At 42.2% G+C, this 14,924-nt stretch overlaps 2 protein-coding genes across 4 annotated transcripts; one reads left to right on the forward strand and one right to left on the reverse strand.

Moving 5' to 3' along the window:
- The first annotated feature begins 3,167 nt into the window (after positions 1 to 3,167).
- Positions 3,168 to 7,247, forward strand: LOC123130445 (splicing factor 3B subunit 2). The gene is made up of 12 exons (XM_044550339.1): positions 3,168 to 3,383; positions 3,459 to 3,572; positions 3,759 to 3,914; positions 4,069 to 4,176; positions 5,054 to 5,131; positions 5,241 to 5,333; positions 5,776 to 5,862; positions 5,962 to 6,063; positions 6,156 to 6,275; positions 6,472 to 6,602; positions 6,732 to 6,813; positions 6,918 to 7,247. The coding sequence occupies exons 1-12, from the start codon at positions 3,216 to 3,218 to the stop codon at positions 6,987 to 6,989; spliced, it is 1,311 nt and encodes a 436-aa protein (XP_044406274.1). The 5' UTR covers positions 3,168 to 3,215; the 3' UTR covers positions 6,990 to 7,247.
- An 894-nt stretch (positions 7,248 to 8,141) lies between these two features.
- Positions 8,142 to 12,236, reverse strand: LOC123132437 (OVARIAN TUMOR DOMAIN-containing deubiquitinating enzyme 11). Of its 3 annotated transcripts, none has more exons than XM_044552227.1 (10): positions 11,978 to 12,236; positions 10,898 to 11,102; positions 10,441 to 10,514; positions 10,308 to 10,362; positions 10,012 to 10,086; positions 9,785 to 9,858; positions 9,624 to 9,672; positions 8,859 to 8,943; positions 8,539 to 8,595; positions 8,142 to 8,403 (listed from the first exon to the last, which is right to left on the reverse strand). In XM_044552227.1, exons 2-10 carry the CDS (start codon positions 11,057 to 11,059, stop codon positions 8,360 to 8,362), a joined length of 675 nt encoding a protein of 224 aa, XP_044408162.1. In that variant the 5' UTR covers positions 11,060 to 11,102; positions 11,978 to 12,236; the 3' UTR covers positions 8,142 to 8,359. The 3 variants fall into 3 exon arrangements, 2 of the variants coding, with proteins under 2 accessions (XP_044408162.1, XP_044408161.1); XM_044552226.1 differs by having other exon boundaries at positions 11,974 to 12,236; XR_006464700.1 differs by lacking the exon at positions 8,142 to 8,403 and having other exon boundaries at positions 8,859 to 9,035; positions 11,974 to 12,236.
- Positions 12,237 to 14,924: the final 2,688 nt, after the last annotated feature.

Below are 14,924 nucleotides of genomic sequence, written 5' to 3' on the forward strand. Positions count from 1 at the left end.
ATAACAGGAGTGTCACCTCTTATCTAACAAGCAAGCATTGTCAATACACAAGTCTGAATGTGTATAGGAATCAGATAATTTTCTCCAATATATGTAAGATCACCCGTACGAGATTGATATCAAGATCCAGAGAGCGTTTCACTCTATGTTCCAAGGCTTCATCTGTATCATAAATGTATAGCTGCTGTACTAAATGGTCCAAACGTTTCCTACTCAACATACCTTCTTTATCTTCTGCCATCATCCAAACATATTGTTCTCTCAAACGCCGCCGTTTCTTCCCAGAAGATGCCTCTGACACCGATAAATGGTTAGAATACTTTGTCTGTAAACTCGAAATGAGTCAGTCCGTAATGATTCGCCAGCATACCTTTCAGTTGAACTTATCGAACTGAGTTACTTCTAGGCAGAAAGCTTTCTTGTCCCTGGGCCCCTTCAATCATAGATGACCCACTGCATGGTGTGTTTAGCATCTTGACGGAAGATTGTGTTGATTCAAGTTGACCAATACCTACAGTGCTACATTGCATCATATGCACTTCATAGTGTTAGAAATTATTTGTCGAAACGTCCACGTGATACTTGGACGTTGGTGGCTGCAGCTTTCTTTGCTAGTCTGAAGATCCGGAGCTTCTTGCAGTGCTCTGCTTTCTTCTCGTCGGATAGACTTGCATACCACCCTTGACCACTTCATTTGTTGCACCCAACGCCTGCATCTTCTGGGCGATGGTTCATATCAGTCGAGGCTGCAGTGGTACATATTACACCTGCAACAATAGGAAACATAACACATTACTTACGACAGCACAATCTCTCAATACAATACTCTGCAAAGTTAATGAACGAACCATGTGTTTGACGTACTTGCTCATGGTCAATGCTAATCAGAGATGCAGCCTTCTTTTCTGTGCGGACCGCCCGTCGCTTCTGGATGTATTCTGCTCTCTTGTCATTGGACATTCGCGACCACCCATTTTGACCACTCTTTGGGTTTTTTTCTCGCAGTTCTTTGCCCGCTTGATTTGCATTCACATGAATAGGCATATTCTTGAGGTCTTTAAATGGGCAACATTCCCCTGATCCTACCGGGGATGGAGGTGGATGATGATTCTTCATCAGTGTCACATTTAAAAAACAATGGGATTAAAAAAACAAAATGGCGAACTTCTTAAATCAGGTCAAGCACATAATGATGGTACACCTCTAATAAATTCATAATACACAGGGATCTAGACTGGATTCTTAAATGTTGCGAGAAATGCACAGGGATCAAAACTGGATCCTTAGAAGTTCACAAGCTTTTATGTAGTACTTTTCTTGCAGTTTAATAGGCTCTGTTTGGCATTGCGTTGGATTATGATAATTCAGCTTATCAAACCAGCTTTTGATGTTTGTTTGACCAACTGTTAGTTTTGTGGCTATTTTCCCACAACTGATTATTAAACAAGCATATGGAAGCACAATACATCATAGTTGAGCAACTGCAAGCTGAATTGGAGGCTCATATAAGGCTATATGCATATATCAGTACAAGGAAGTCCTAGGTACGAAAAAGAAATTGAAAAACAAAACGATACTTCAGTTGGGTACTACCTCACTTATCAGCTCCACCCTTTCTATATATAGTAGTATTATAATATGATGAGTGGCAAAGTACAGACCCAATATTTAAAAGAGATGTATGAGTGCTTTTGTTTCTCTGCATTGCATCTATTCTCACCTTCCAAAATTGTCAATTCCTGTAAAGACATGAATTTCACATCAATCAAAAGAGATATCTGAGAGTTTTTTTTTTGCTTCGCCCTATAGACCCTGTAGAAATCTCCTCCTGACTACATATAATTTGGAATCAAATGGTTCGGATAAATCCAGAACAGAAACATGCAATCTGTATACACTTCAAGCATGCAAGCAGAAAACTGAATATGAAGCACGTCGTAGTGGTTTACCAAAAGGAAAATCACATGGGTTTCTTCTAATTATTCTGTTGGCCTATCCATGGTGTTCCATGAAACCAGATCCCTTTGATTGCTATATAGAGTACGAGGTACACCGTACACCCAACTGGTGGCTTGATGTTAATGTGAAAAAAACCTGATCAAAGTTTGCCGCTGGCGAGGGCCTGAACGTGGCGGCGTTGGCGAACCGCACTCGAGTCCGTGGGGTAGCAGCCGACCAAGAGGAGAGCGGACAGCGGCGAGCCCGTGGGGAAGCAGAGGAGGAGCGGCGAGCGGTGATGGCGATGGCGATCAGCGATGCATCCGTTGGGCAGCAGAGCAGAAGGGCGATCCGCGGAGGAGGAGCGGCTGGCAGGGCGGCGGCCGTGCGCTGGCGTCTGCAGCAGAGGAGGAGTGGCGGGCAGGGATGCCTACGGCGATCCGCGGAGGTTCGGAGTGGCAGACGGGACGGCGGCCCTGCGCTCGCGTCGGGGACAGAACGTGTGGTGCGTTTCTCAGCGGAGTCGTGCGTGCAGTTGGATGATACGTGAGGTACTGAGGATTAGTGGCCTGTTTAGTTTTTTTGGGTCGATGGCTTGTTTAGTGGCTTGTTGTGTTAAACACGAAAGACTTTTGGGCCATTAGATCTTGTCGATGGACGCGCCTGATTGTTTGGATCTGCCCCTCTCTTCCTTTTATAGTAGTAGTAGATGGCATGGTGGGTAATTAAAGCGTAAAACGCGTTTAGTATGCTGGAGGGATGTAGACCATCAGATTGCAGGTTTTGATGGATAGAATGATCTGATTCTCCGTCCTCTTTTTCTTTTATAGTGGTAGTAGATAGAACAAGCCAAAGGTTATACAAGTGTGGGAAAAAAATTGTGTGACAAACTATGGCAAAATTATTCGACCAAAACGGGCCCTAAATTGCATGATGTACTTACAACTTAGAGCCTGTTCGGAATTCCGCTAGCTCCGCAAAATCTCCGGAGTTGCAGAGCCAGGAAACCGCAGCTCCATGATTTTCAACAGTAACTCCCCCCGCTCCGGGAGTGGAGTCGGGGAGCGGAGGTCCTCCGAACAGGGCTTTAGTCGGTTTATAAAGTACGTAGAAAAGTAGAAAATTCGAAAACAAACCGGACAGCTGTAGTATAGACGTGGCCGAGCCCAAGTCGGAGGACTTACCGACCAAGCAGTTCACTTGGGCCCAACAAACGAAACCACACGAGATCTTCAACCCGACCACAACTGCAACAAGGCCCGCCTCTCTCGCCGATCATGGCTACCGCCGCCGCCGTCGTGGATGCTGCCATCTCGAAACCGCGGGACACGGAGCGCCGCCCCCGCCCCCGCTTCCGCAGGCTCAAGAAGAACAGGGCCGCGGGCGCCAATGCGGCTGTTAGCGAGGGCACCAGGGAGAACGCCGGTCCCGACCCCCACCTCCAGGTGAGTTCCCGCCGTCGACTTTATAACTGTCCAATGCGCCTAGAGCCAGGGTTAGTATCTGACGCGCGCTTGCAGGTGGAGGTGGAGTACGTGCCGGAGAAGGCCGACCTCGACGTCGACGAACCCCTCCTCGGCGTCTTCACGGCCATCTTCGAGAAATTCAGCTTCACGGCCGCCGCCGCCGCCAAGGTATCCGGTTCCTCCCTTCCTCCCTTCCTACCATGTCCTTTTCTGGAAACCAATTGTGGGGTTTATGGTAGGGTTTCATTTGGTTGTTTGAGCGCGAGGGTTTGCTGGTGTCTGCTAACATCAAATCGGTTCTCTGGCTTAACTGGAATTGGGACTGAAACTCACGGGTTGTTTTGTTGCTGGCAGGGCGAGGGGAACGAGAAGGAAGCATCTAATGATGCCGCAAAGAAGAAGGGGTCCGATGTTGATTATCATGAGCAGGATGCCCCAAAAAAGAAGCAGCTGCAGAGGATGAAGATTGCAGAGTTGAAGCAGATATGCAACAAGCCTGATGTTGTTGAGGTGATTTCTTTCTTCAATCACTCTCCACGATGCAATGCCTGAAATTGTTGAACTGTTATGCTATTGCGCCGTCTATGTCAACATTATCTATGGTATGGTTACATGAAGGCGCTTTTCATCTAACATGTGCGTTCTTGGTTGTTTCCCTTGCTAGGTCTGGGATGCTACTGCCGTTGATCCCAAATTGCTCGTATATCTCAAGTCCTACAGGAATACTGTGCCTGTTCCAAGACACTGGTCCCAGAAACGGAAGTTCTTGCAGGTTTGTGAGTTTTGAACCATCTATTTTTTAGTATGATAACCATGTTTCTGAGATTTGAATCCTATAATTGGTATGCAGAACATGGTTGCATTCTTCCAAGTCATCTAGAGTGCGGGTTTTGGGGGCATTGTTGTAGGCTTGGTTGCGCAGTTTTGTTCTACCAAACGCTTGTAGTGCCCCCCCCTAAGATTTGTTTCACTTGGCCTGATTCCAAAATTTAGCGTGCCCTGCAAAATTTGGCTGTACCAAAGCTTTTGTTGGTGCATAGTGGCAAAACTCAACCATTGGCACGCCTGCTGCTGGTGCCCTTTTTGCTGACGTGGCTAGAGATAGTTAGCTTAATTTAATACTTTATTTCTTTGAGTAACAGGCTTCAGACATTAATATCTTCTAAAATGTTAATCCCATCGGTCATTGCTGGAAATTTAATTATCTTAACATTACTGACATTTGGGAGACGTCTTGATTATGCATTACCAAAAGTTTGGTCTGGCTATTTGGGCAACAAACCAAAACATGCCCAAGTGTCCAAAATGTTTCACCTTTCTTATACAGATGTGTAATTCTTGCAGGGACTGCTGTAACAATCGAGGAGGCTGGAAATGGTGTTGTTCCGCTTGAATGGTTTCTGTAGTGTATATAGGATAGTTGAATCTTATGTGCATGCATTTGATGCTTCTTCTGCTGAACAGATAAGGTCCATCTAGATTCTAGAGTCCATGGATTTTGATATTTGATATTATGTGATCATACTTCTTAAACTGTTATCTTTTTCTTGAAGACTACAAAATTCTGAACTCAAGATAGCATCTGACATTGCCATATTCACCTATTACTCTGTTCAGATTTTAGACTCACACATTATGTGTTGTTCCAGGGGAAGCGAGGTATTGCAAAACGACCTTTCCAGCTTCCTGACTTCATTGCTGCAACTGGAATTGAAAAAATGAGACAGGTAACTTTGTGGATTTTGTTCCCTCTGTTACCAAAACGACCTGAGCAAGCTGATACTCAGAACTTGCCTGCACACAGAAAGACTAATTGATTTCTAAATGTTTATGCAGGCATACATTAAGAAGGAGAACAGCAAGATGTTGAAACAGAAACAGCACGACCGTACTCAGCCCAAAATGGGCAAGATGGATATGGATTATCAGGTTAATATCTCCACCTGCATATCATAGTACTTTAGTCATGTTGTCAAAGCTGCAAATTATGAAGCAATTTGTGGGTTTTGTTCCCTCTGTTTTCTTCCATAAAACCATGAAGACATATATTGCTACTTTTGAATGCCTTCTATAGTTTTCTTGTATATATGGACGTGCATTCGTTGCTGTGTTGGTGTATTAGCCCCTCTTTTTACGAAAATCTAAGTCCTCATAGATCCATCAGAGTAACTGTCTAAGTGCCAATCTAATGTTTAGGCAACTTACACAAGTAACAATGCTAGTGTTGGTGTTTATTTGTTATAACTTCTTTTTCTGCGATAATATATTTGATGTAACTTTAATATATAGATCTGTCCTTTTTGGGGGTTCAGTATTCTCCTGGTATCAGTTGTACCAAGACTAATGTGTTGGCATTGTTTTGTTCCCACAGGTTTTGCATGACGCATTCTTCAAATATCAAACAAAACCCAATTTGACTAGTCATGGTGATCTATATTATGAAGGGAAAGAGTTTGAGGTACGCACTCTTGAAAATTTACACAGCAACAAGGCAGACAACATCCATGTGTCCATATATGGTTCTGATGCCAAGCTCTAACATGTGCACATTCAACAGGTGAAGCTTAGGGAAATGAAACCAGGTATGCTGTCCAGGAACCTTAAAGAAGCTCTTGGTATGCCTGATGGTGCCCCGCCCCCATGGCTTAAAAGCATGCAGGTATGTATTCAATCTATTGTTTTCCTGGTTTATTACTAGCAATGCCTTCATCATTAGCCAACTTTGACGCCAATTCGTTTATTTATTTTCAGCTGTATGGTCCTCCACCCTCTTATCCTTGTCTGAAGATCCCAGGTTTAAATGCCCCAGTATCTCCTGGAGACAGTTTTGGTGATGCACCAGGGGAGTGGGGAAAGCCTCCTGTTGGCGAGGTATCTTATCTATTAAAATATGTTTATTAGACCATCTAATCATTCCCTAGTTTCTTGCCAACAGCATGGGTACCCACTATATGGAAATGTTTCTGGGTTTCTGCAGAAGGACGAACCTAATTACCATGTAAATTAAGTTAGTTGTATTATGGTTTGTCGTGAGCAGAACTAACATTTACTTACTTCGGTTATCTAGGAAGAACCTCTCGATCGCAGCAAGCACTGGGGAGAATTGGAGGAAGAGGAAGAAGAGGAGGAGGTGGAGCAGGAACCAATGGAGGACGAGGAAATAGAAGAAGGCATTCGATCTGTTGACACCATCTCAAGGTATTTTTCTATACTTCTGTTCTTTTTGCTGTCAAGTTATTTTAATTGGCAGTTACCAGTTTTTTTTCCATCAATTAAATAGTGCATGACACTTGGTATTTACTTTTCCTCTCTTGCTGTGTGTAACAGTACTCCAGCTGGTGCCGAAACACCTGATGTTATTGACCTTCGGAGGTCGCAGCCTGAGAGGCAGGCAAAAAGGCTATACAAGGTATGTAAACTGTTCCCTGTGTCTGTGACAGTCATTTATAGGCACTGTTTGGCTTGACTAGTCTTTGCTGATAATCATCAATTTGTTGTTTCTTCCCTCTGAAGGTTCTTGAACGGAAAGAAGGACGGATTGCCACTGGGATGCTGTTTGGGTCGACGCACGCGTATCGTTTCTAAAAACAGAAACAGCTGCTGATGTTTCAAATAGATAACTCTGAATTATTACTATGTTTCAAATAGACTTCTGTTGGTATTTTGTTGATCTCGCAAGGCCAGAGAATGCCGCGCAACCAATTTGAAAAGAGCGTGTTGGGTTCGAATGTTGAGGCTCAACTGCTTGTCCAAACAGAGTTTTGTCTTTGTATCCTCTTCTCTCACTGAAATGCTTCAAAGATTTGGTCGCGAGATTTGTAAACCGTCTGTACAGCATAACTACGGGACAGAGTTTAGATGATGATATTCACTCTGGCATGCTTCATATTCCCTTCGCTTCCTGTCTCTGCACCTCTTTGGTTGGGTACACAACCCTTCTTGATTGGGTACACTATTTATCATCACATTTGTTTCGACGAATTTTCATAATAATAATTAATAATATGCCATGCACACTCAAGACTGTCACTTGCTAATACTACCATACGTGCTTTTTTTTGCTTTTTTTGATGAGGAATCTATCACAGCTGTCTTAGCCTACTACGTATATCCCGTACACTTTTCCTCCCTTACAACAATCTAGTAAAAGACTCTACGTGCTATACTCCGCATATTCTTATGCCAACCAGAAAGGTTCCATAGTTATAGTATTGCTTCTTTTTAGTAAGTCAGCTGCGCGAGCTACGACGACCTAAAAGATTCTTCAGTTTTCCCTTTCTTCAGACTTTCAAGTCAGCCATGCGGCATAGCTATGCTTGATCGGTAGTGTGTGCTAGCACGTTGTGCTCATACACCAGCAGCATCGCTCTCCCTCTTCTACATAAGATGCCCAAAAAAACAAAGTTCCATGCGAAGCCTAAAAAAATGACTAAGAATTCACACGCCTAACTTTTCCAAGACTCCAGGTCCAGGCATTCTGAAAATAGTTTGTTTTACAGAACTCAGGTGTTCTACGACACAAAAACTGCCATGTGAAGCACAAACTGACTAAGAGCATGCATGACTAAATTTTTCAGGGCCTTCGAATTTCAGAAGAGGTTTTTTCTTTTCTTTTCACCACATCCTCTCAGGAGCACCCGCGTTTTTTTCTCTCTCTCCGCAAGCATCTCATGAAATACGCTCATGAAATAAGAGATCTAAGAATGGACAACTTCTCATGAAATACGCTCCTACTGATTAACCAAGACAAACTGTACAGCTGCTATTTCTGTCTCATCTTCCCCGAAATAAAGAATTTTCACCATTCCACTTTACATAAAAGATTAGAATGAGTCCGTTTCAGGTTACAGCTTACAACATCAGCAGTATGAAATAAGGTTACATGCAGATGCCGCTGGACCGAGTGCACAAGAATGAGGGGGGGAGTGGTGAATCCAACGACCAGCGAACCCTACCTAGAACAGCCAGTGCTTCTTTTTGGTCTTGCGTGTCGGAAGATCTGCAAAGAGCGGATTATAAGAGGACTACAAGGTCACACGAGCCAAGATACGGACTCCGTTCAGAATTTCTAAATGTAAGCACAAAATTATGCTATAGCTGGCAGGTATCATCGATCGAGCAAAATAGTGCTCACCTTCATTGGCATACAAGGAATTATAGTGTACTTCGCACCAGAAACTTAGCCAAAGCTCTGCAGAAGGTGACAGGGAACGATGAGCACCTACTCCCTCTGTTCCAAAATAGATGACTCAACTTTGTATAAAGTTAGTACAAAGTTGAGTCATCTATTTTGGAACAGAGGGAGTAGTATTTAGCTGCTACTAGCAGCAGGCAATATTTTTAGAATGAATGATTGACACAAAAAACAACAAAGTGGTTCAAAATAAATGGGACACAAGTTTGACATGGCACAGAATAAATCAGCTTTGGGAAAAGCACAATCTCAACTCTAACCTCTTGTAGGAGCGGCATCCCTGGGGACTATCTCGATCAGGCATGTGTCTCTAAACGACGTCAGCAGGCAGATTTTGGCACCAAACTGATTTAACAAATCAAAAGGTATCAGACAATTATAACTGATACATGACGCCTCCTAATATTGAAACAATTGGGTACTGGTAGCTTGGATTTCTGCCATATTCACATAAAGCGGAGCATATTATTTGGAAGAATATCGAAGTGCCATCTGAACTAACAGAGCATGTAACTCCAAAATGAAGCATAAGAAACATGAACCGGTGATGTGTGGTCATCAGGAGAAAAACAAAGTAACTAAATATGAAGAAAAAAATGATGTTGCTTGCCAATTCAGATGCATGAACATCATAGGATGAAAATCACATTTCGTAGTGTACCAAACTCAGCCATAGAAACAATTTTAGCGCAATGAGCAAAGAAGTATAGGCTTATAGCTACAGAAATAAATAAATAATATATTAATAGATTCATATTTTTCAAAGGTTACAAACATGAAAATATCTAGCTCAATCTAGAGGTACTAAATGCTGCAAGAAATAATGCAAAAACGAGATGTAGTCCAAAGGTTTTTACTCATACTACTCCCTCCGTCCGGAAATAGTTGTCATCAAAATGGATTAAAGGGGATGTATCTAGATGTATTTTAGTTCTAGATACATCTTCTTTTATCCATTTTGATGACAAGTATTTTCGGACGGAGGGAGTACAAAATAAACAGCCATCTTGAAAGTGTTATGTTACCCGGTCTGCAGCCGCTTGTAAGGTCACATGATCTCCCCATTCCCCAGATCTACAATATCATAAATAATATAGCTATGTGTAAGGAGATGACTAACAAACTGAACTTAAAGCATGGCAGCATCTCAAATCAGCTATGTACTGGAAGTCTGGAAGTATAGAACCTTTTCATTTTCTTCAAGTAAACCTTGTAGTCCAATGGTACATAGCCTTCATAGTGTTTCCTGAATTCCTTTAGCTAAAACACAGAGATGTTAGTACAGCATAACCGGTTATCATGAAAATAGATAGTGATAGATGTAACTGAGATTGCAGCCTCCGAATTCACGTAATAAACACATTCTGCTAAGGCAAGAGTATACATCAGATAAAGAGAGGGGGGATGATTTACCTGCTTCACTACTGCCTTCCTCACATGTCTGTGGTAATCAGGATTGCGGAATATCTGATCTGCCAGAGCTCGAAACTGTAGAGAAAACAAGTAAGAAAAAAGGGGAAAGGTTGAAGACACGGTAAAATCTCCACATGGAAGATGAGCTAAAATAACATTTTTTGTGGGAACAAGATATGGAAAATTAACAATACCTAAATGTAGGATTGATTCAAGGTATGTAGCAGAAATATTTTCTTAATATTTGGCTTTATAAGAACAACATACTTATTCTGTGAAACATGTCACGAACTAACCTGGCAATTCCCATCCCCTTCTATCTGATATTCAGCTAAGCCATAAGTGCCCAATCTGCCAAAAAGAAGTTGGTAAACAAACCTAACATAACAGAGAGATGGTGAAAGCAATAACAAAATGCAACCATTATACCTTTCCAATAATGATTCATGGTCTATGGTTGCATTACTAAAATCAGGGATTTTTCCATTAACTCGAGGAGTATGCTGCCAATAAGGAAGGCATCAGTAACTTAATATGAAGGCAAGTACTAGAAAGGTAAGGAACTTGGAGCATACTAATTAGATTTCATATAATAATAATGAATGCGGATAACATTGTTCTATACTAGACTGACCACTGCTACCAATTTTTTTTACTGAATGCCACACAGTGGCGGAGCTAGGGAATGATCTGGGGGAGGGGGGGGGGGGGGGGGCATCGGCCCCCCAGAAGTTTCATTTCATGGATATATAGTACGCACACTCGTGCTTCATTTCATGGCAAACAAGTCAACGGAGAACAGATTCAAAAGGTAAATTTGAGGGAATCATTCAGAATGTAGCAAAAATAATGACAAACACACATTCAACAACTGATAGATAAGTACCGGGAGTGAATCTAAGTGGGACAGCCGCTTCCCAAGGCTGCGCCCATTGGTCTTTGCTTCCGTTAAAAGTGCATCGACGGTCCCATCATCCTCACTCCCCTGAGTACTGGTGCTAATACTTGAGCAGGAGCTTTTACTAACTTGGTCCTGTTGTTCAGACATGCTATCTCAGAGAGAACATTGAGAATGCAGGGTTCACTGTAAGCTGCACAGAAATGAAAAGAGGGTTTGGTTATAAGTGATTCAAACAGTGAAGAGCTCGCATCTGCACATCGACATGGACAAGAAGCACAGTCACTAAAAAAATTGTGAGTAGTAGCAAAACAAGCTCATGGGCGGCCAAGACACATCCAATGGCTTCTATCTTAGCACTACACAATACAGATCACGATTAACGCGTAGCGTACATACAGTTCCTAAGTTCCCATTTCATGAAGAACAGAGATCTGAGGTGCTAAGCACATAGTGATGGTCTTCAAGAGCACGAATTCCTCGCAAAACTGACAGCCAATACAGAGTAGGTGTTCACATCACAATCTACTACTAGCACTCAACTAAATCCTGTTCGGCGTGCAGCACAAACAGGGGCAGACCTAGCTTGGGGCACCGGCGTTCAGCCGAGCCCCCGAAATTATTTCAACGCTGGTGCCCCCGAAATTATTTCGAAAATGAACTGCTACTAGGACTCCAAGATCACAAGATTGAAACATGCATACATACACACAGTTCAAATACATAGATGCGTAGTACCATTTTCTAAGAAAAACATACATACAGCTCCTAGGTGCCCATTCCATGAAGAACAGAGATCTCATCCCAGATATCAGTGAACATTTTCGGAAGCAGGAAATCCTGGTAAAGCCTGGCAGCCAATACAGAATCGGTCCTCGCAACACAAGCTGCTACTAGCACTCCACTAAATCCCATTCGCAGCACGCTGCAACCAAATTCGCAACAGAATGGACGAATTGGAGCATCCGTCCCGGGAAGAGCAGAAGTTTCAGATTGCCCATGGCAACGTGCCGGAAGGAAACTACTAGTAGGAACAAGAACAGAGGCAGGTAGGGGCTCGTTACCGACAGCGGGAACCGGTCTGACCCCGGATGGATCTCGGCGCGACGCCAGCCGAGTAGAGCGGAGGAGGACGGCCGACGGCTACTGAGGGGGGAAGTTCGTTCGAGGTGGCGTGCTTCGGTGGTGGGAGCGCGCGGTGGCGTGTTCGCCGGAGGGAGGTGGGATGGTGGTGGCGTGGGGATTTGAGAGAAGCGGGGGAAGCCAACCGCCGGGGAGGGGAAGAGGAGCAAGAAAGAAGGGAACAGCGAGTGCTCGAGCTCGAGAACGGAAGGGGCATTCTTGTCATTTATTTTTATTTTTATTTTGTCGTGAATGGCGAGGCAGAGCATTTGTCGGGACAATTCTACAGTCTCAGAAAACTGCTTGTTTCTCTGGAAACGCCGATACAGATATAGGCGCAGCGTAAGATACATTTGTCATTCTTATAAGAGGCCGCGTTTTCATCGACAATGAAACGACTTCTTTGATAGTACTTCATCTGTAAACTAATATAAAAACGTTTAGATCACTACTTTAGTATTCTAAACACTTTTATACTTGTTTACGGAGGGAGTACAACGTAAAATTCACAACTGGATTATATCTTTAGAGAATCAGTCCTGCCAACGGGACAGTGGATGTGGATGTAACATACTTTGATACACAACTAGCAAAAGGGCCCGTGCGTTGCAACGGGTGAAAAAAAACCACAATCCCCTAACCCAATAGCCATGACTCCGGACTCTAATAGGTTCACGGCCTTTCTTTCAACAAATGGCATCCCATCTGTATTGCCACTTATCCTCTTTTCACTCTCGTTGATGATGGCCTCAATATTCAAACAATCACAACATGTTTGAATGTTGTCAATTCTAAGACGTCTCTGTCGGCATGATAAACATGCTTTTTTTTAGATTTTGATGAGGCGTACGTGCATCATTTAGTGTTTTTCGTCTTCCATACCGGTTTTGTTGGGTATTCATTTTCAATTTGGATCGGCACCAGTATGAAAAAAGATGGATCATAATAGTCACATGAAAAGATGGATCATGCACTATTGATTTAGCACCATAAATAGCATTTTTAAAATGGCTAGGGGGTAAAATAACATCATATTCAGATTCTACATATTCTTCTAATTAAATTTCATATATAGCATGTTAAATTTAGAGTTGGAATTTAAAAGATATGGATATGAATATTTTTTAGAAGTATTTGATATGTACTGCGGGTTGATTAACCCAAATACCAGGGGTTTTCCTGCAAAAGCAAAATTTTGACTTAGACCTGGCCTGCGGGTTGATTTCAGAAATATCATGGGGTTTTCTTGAAAAACAAAAAACTGATTTAAAAGTGGACTGCGGGTTGATTAACAAAAACGTGAGGGAGTTTTTCTGCAAAATAGTATGACTGGACTAAGAATACCTATTTCTTTTATTAGTAGGTATAGCAAACATGCCCGTGCGTTGCAACGGAAGACAAAAAAGTTGCACGCAAGCCAAATAAGTATGACTCAATACCCCAAATTATGAGCGTCCTCTATTTTCACACGGTGGCTCACCATGTTTCCACCCTTGTTGATGATGTACGCGATGTCCATGTGATCACAATGCATTCGACATTGTAAATTCAAAGGCAATGAGCTTGCCACTGCATGGCACACTTGTCATTGTGCCGCGCAAGAGAATGTTTAAAACTTTAAAAACAAATTTCATGGACCACAAACTACTCCTAGCGCCTAGACATAAAAGGACTTTCCAAAAACTACCCAAATCCTAGACATGAAAGACTTTTGAATCGACAAACATTTTTTCTAATCGACAAACATTTGTTTTAAAATTTTGGGCATTTTTTAAATGCATGAACATTTGTTTTGTTCAGACGAACATTTTTTGAAATGCATGAGTAGTTTTCGAATTCATGAACATTTGTTTTGTTCAGACGAACATTTTTTGAAATGCATGCATAGTTTTTGAATTCATGAATAGTTTTTGAGTTAGCAAACCTTTTTTGTATCAATGAACTTTTTTTATAATTGGGGGAACAAATTTTGAAAAATTGTGATTTTTTTATAATTTGCGAACAGTTTTGTAAATCACCAAAAGAATTAAAACTGCAAAAAAATTATGATTTCTCGCACATTTTTTGAATTCATAAACATTCTATGATTTCTCAAAACTTGCAACCTTTTGTAATTTGAAAATCTCGAATTAATTTAAAGAAGGAAAAACAAAAACAGAAATGAGAAAAGAAAAGAAAAAAAATAGGGGCATCACGCCCCACGGGCCGAGGACGTGCGTGAGAGAAAGATGGAGGAAAACAGGACGACCCTAGGAATCGAACCCGGGTCTGCGCGGTGGAGCAGATAGGATTCAACACTGAGCTGCTATAGCGTCCGTGACATATGTGGGATATTATCTTTATAAAAGATTGTGCGCGACGATGACTTTGATAAAAAAAGAATCGTTTTCTTGATAATTATAGCAACTTTAAGGGTATTTTTTTGGACGGATGACAGAAACCTTATTTGCTTTATTATTAGGTAGAGAAGATATTAGGTAGAGAGGTAGAGATTGTGCGTGTCCTGTCAAATGTAGTTAGTATGAGTATGTCGAAAATAAAACTCAAACGGACGCAAATCAATGCAGTACCAAACCTGGCAATAGTGTGCACTCATGGCGAGAATTAAGTGATTTGATTGGAAAAGGAGCATGTCCCTTCTTACTTTATTAGTCTAATAAATAAATAGTTATTTATCAAAGCTAATCTAATCCTACCGTGAGTGGTGCTTCCGGGATTCCATTGCAAGACAACGATTCTGGCAGCTGTCTCTTGCGGGGCGACGCGTGTTGCCTAGCCCCACGCACCGCTGTTCCAATTCCAACCTTATCTTCTCAGCGACTCATCCTCGTCTCTTCCCATGTCTTTTCTTCTCCCCAGCCCTGATTCCCTTCCTCTTTTCTCTCCCCTTCCG

This window comes from Triticum aestivum, chromosome 6A (assembly GCF_018294505.1).
Source record: "Triticum aestivum cultivar Chinese Spring chromosome 6A, IWGSC CS RefSeq v2.1, whole genome shotgun sequence".
In the NCBI taxonomy this organism is placed as follows: Eukaryota; Viridiplantae; Streptophyta; class Magnoliopsida; order Poales; family Poaceae; genus Triticum; species Triticum aestivum.

Bases quoted from the DNA above. Each gene is read 5' to 3' on its own strand.
- LOC123130445 (XM_044550339.1), top strand. From the start codon at position 3,216: ATGGCTACCGCCGCCGCCGTCGTGGATGCTGCCATCTCGAAACCGCGG. The intron at 3,915-4,068 runs GTGATTTCTTTC...TTCCCTTGCTAG, and splicing joins ACAAGCCTGATGTTGTTGAG to GTCTGGGATGCTACTGCCGT. The intron at 5,132-5,240 runs GTAACTTTGTGG...ATGTTTATGCAG, and splicing joins GAATTGAAAAAATGAGACAG to GCATACATTAAGAAGGAGAA.
- LOC123132437 (XM_044552227.1), bottom strand. From the start codon at position 11,059: ATGTCTGAACAACAGGACCAAGTTAGTAAAAGCTCCTGCTCAAGTATT. The intron at 10,363-10,440 runs GTATAATGGTTG...TCTTTTTGGCAG, and splicing joins CATGAATCATTATTGGAAAG to ATTGGGCACTTATGGCTTAG. The intron at 9,859-10,011 runs GTAAATCATCCC...TCTGTGTTTTAG, and splicing joins GGAAGGCAGTAGTGAAGCAG to CTAAAGGAATTCAGGAAACA.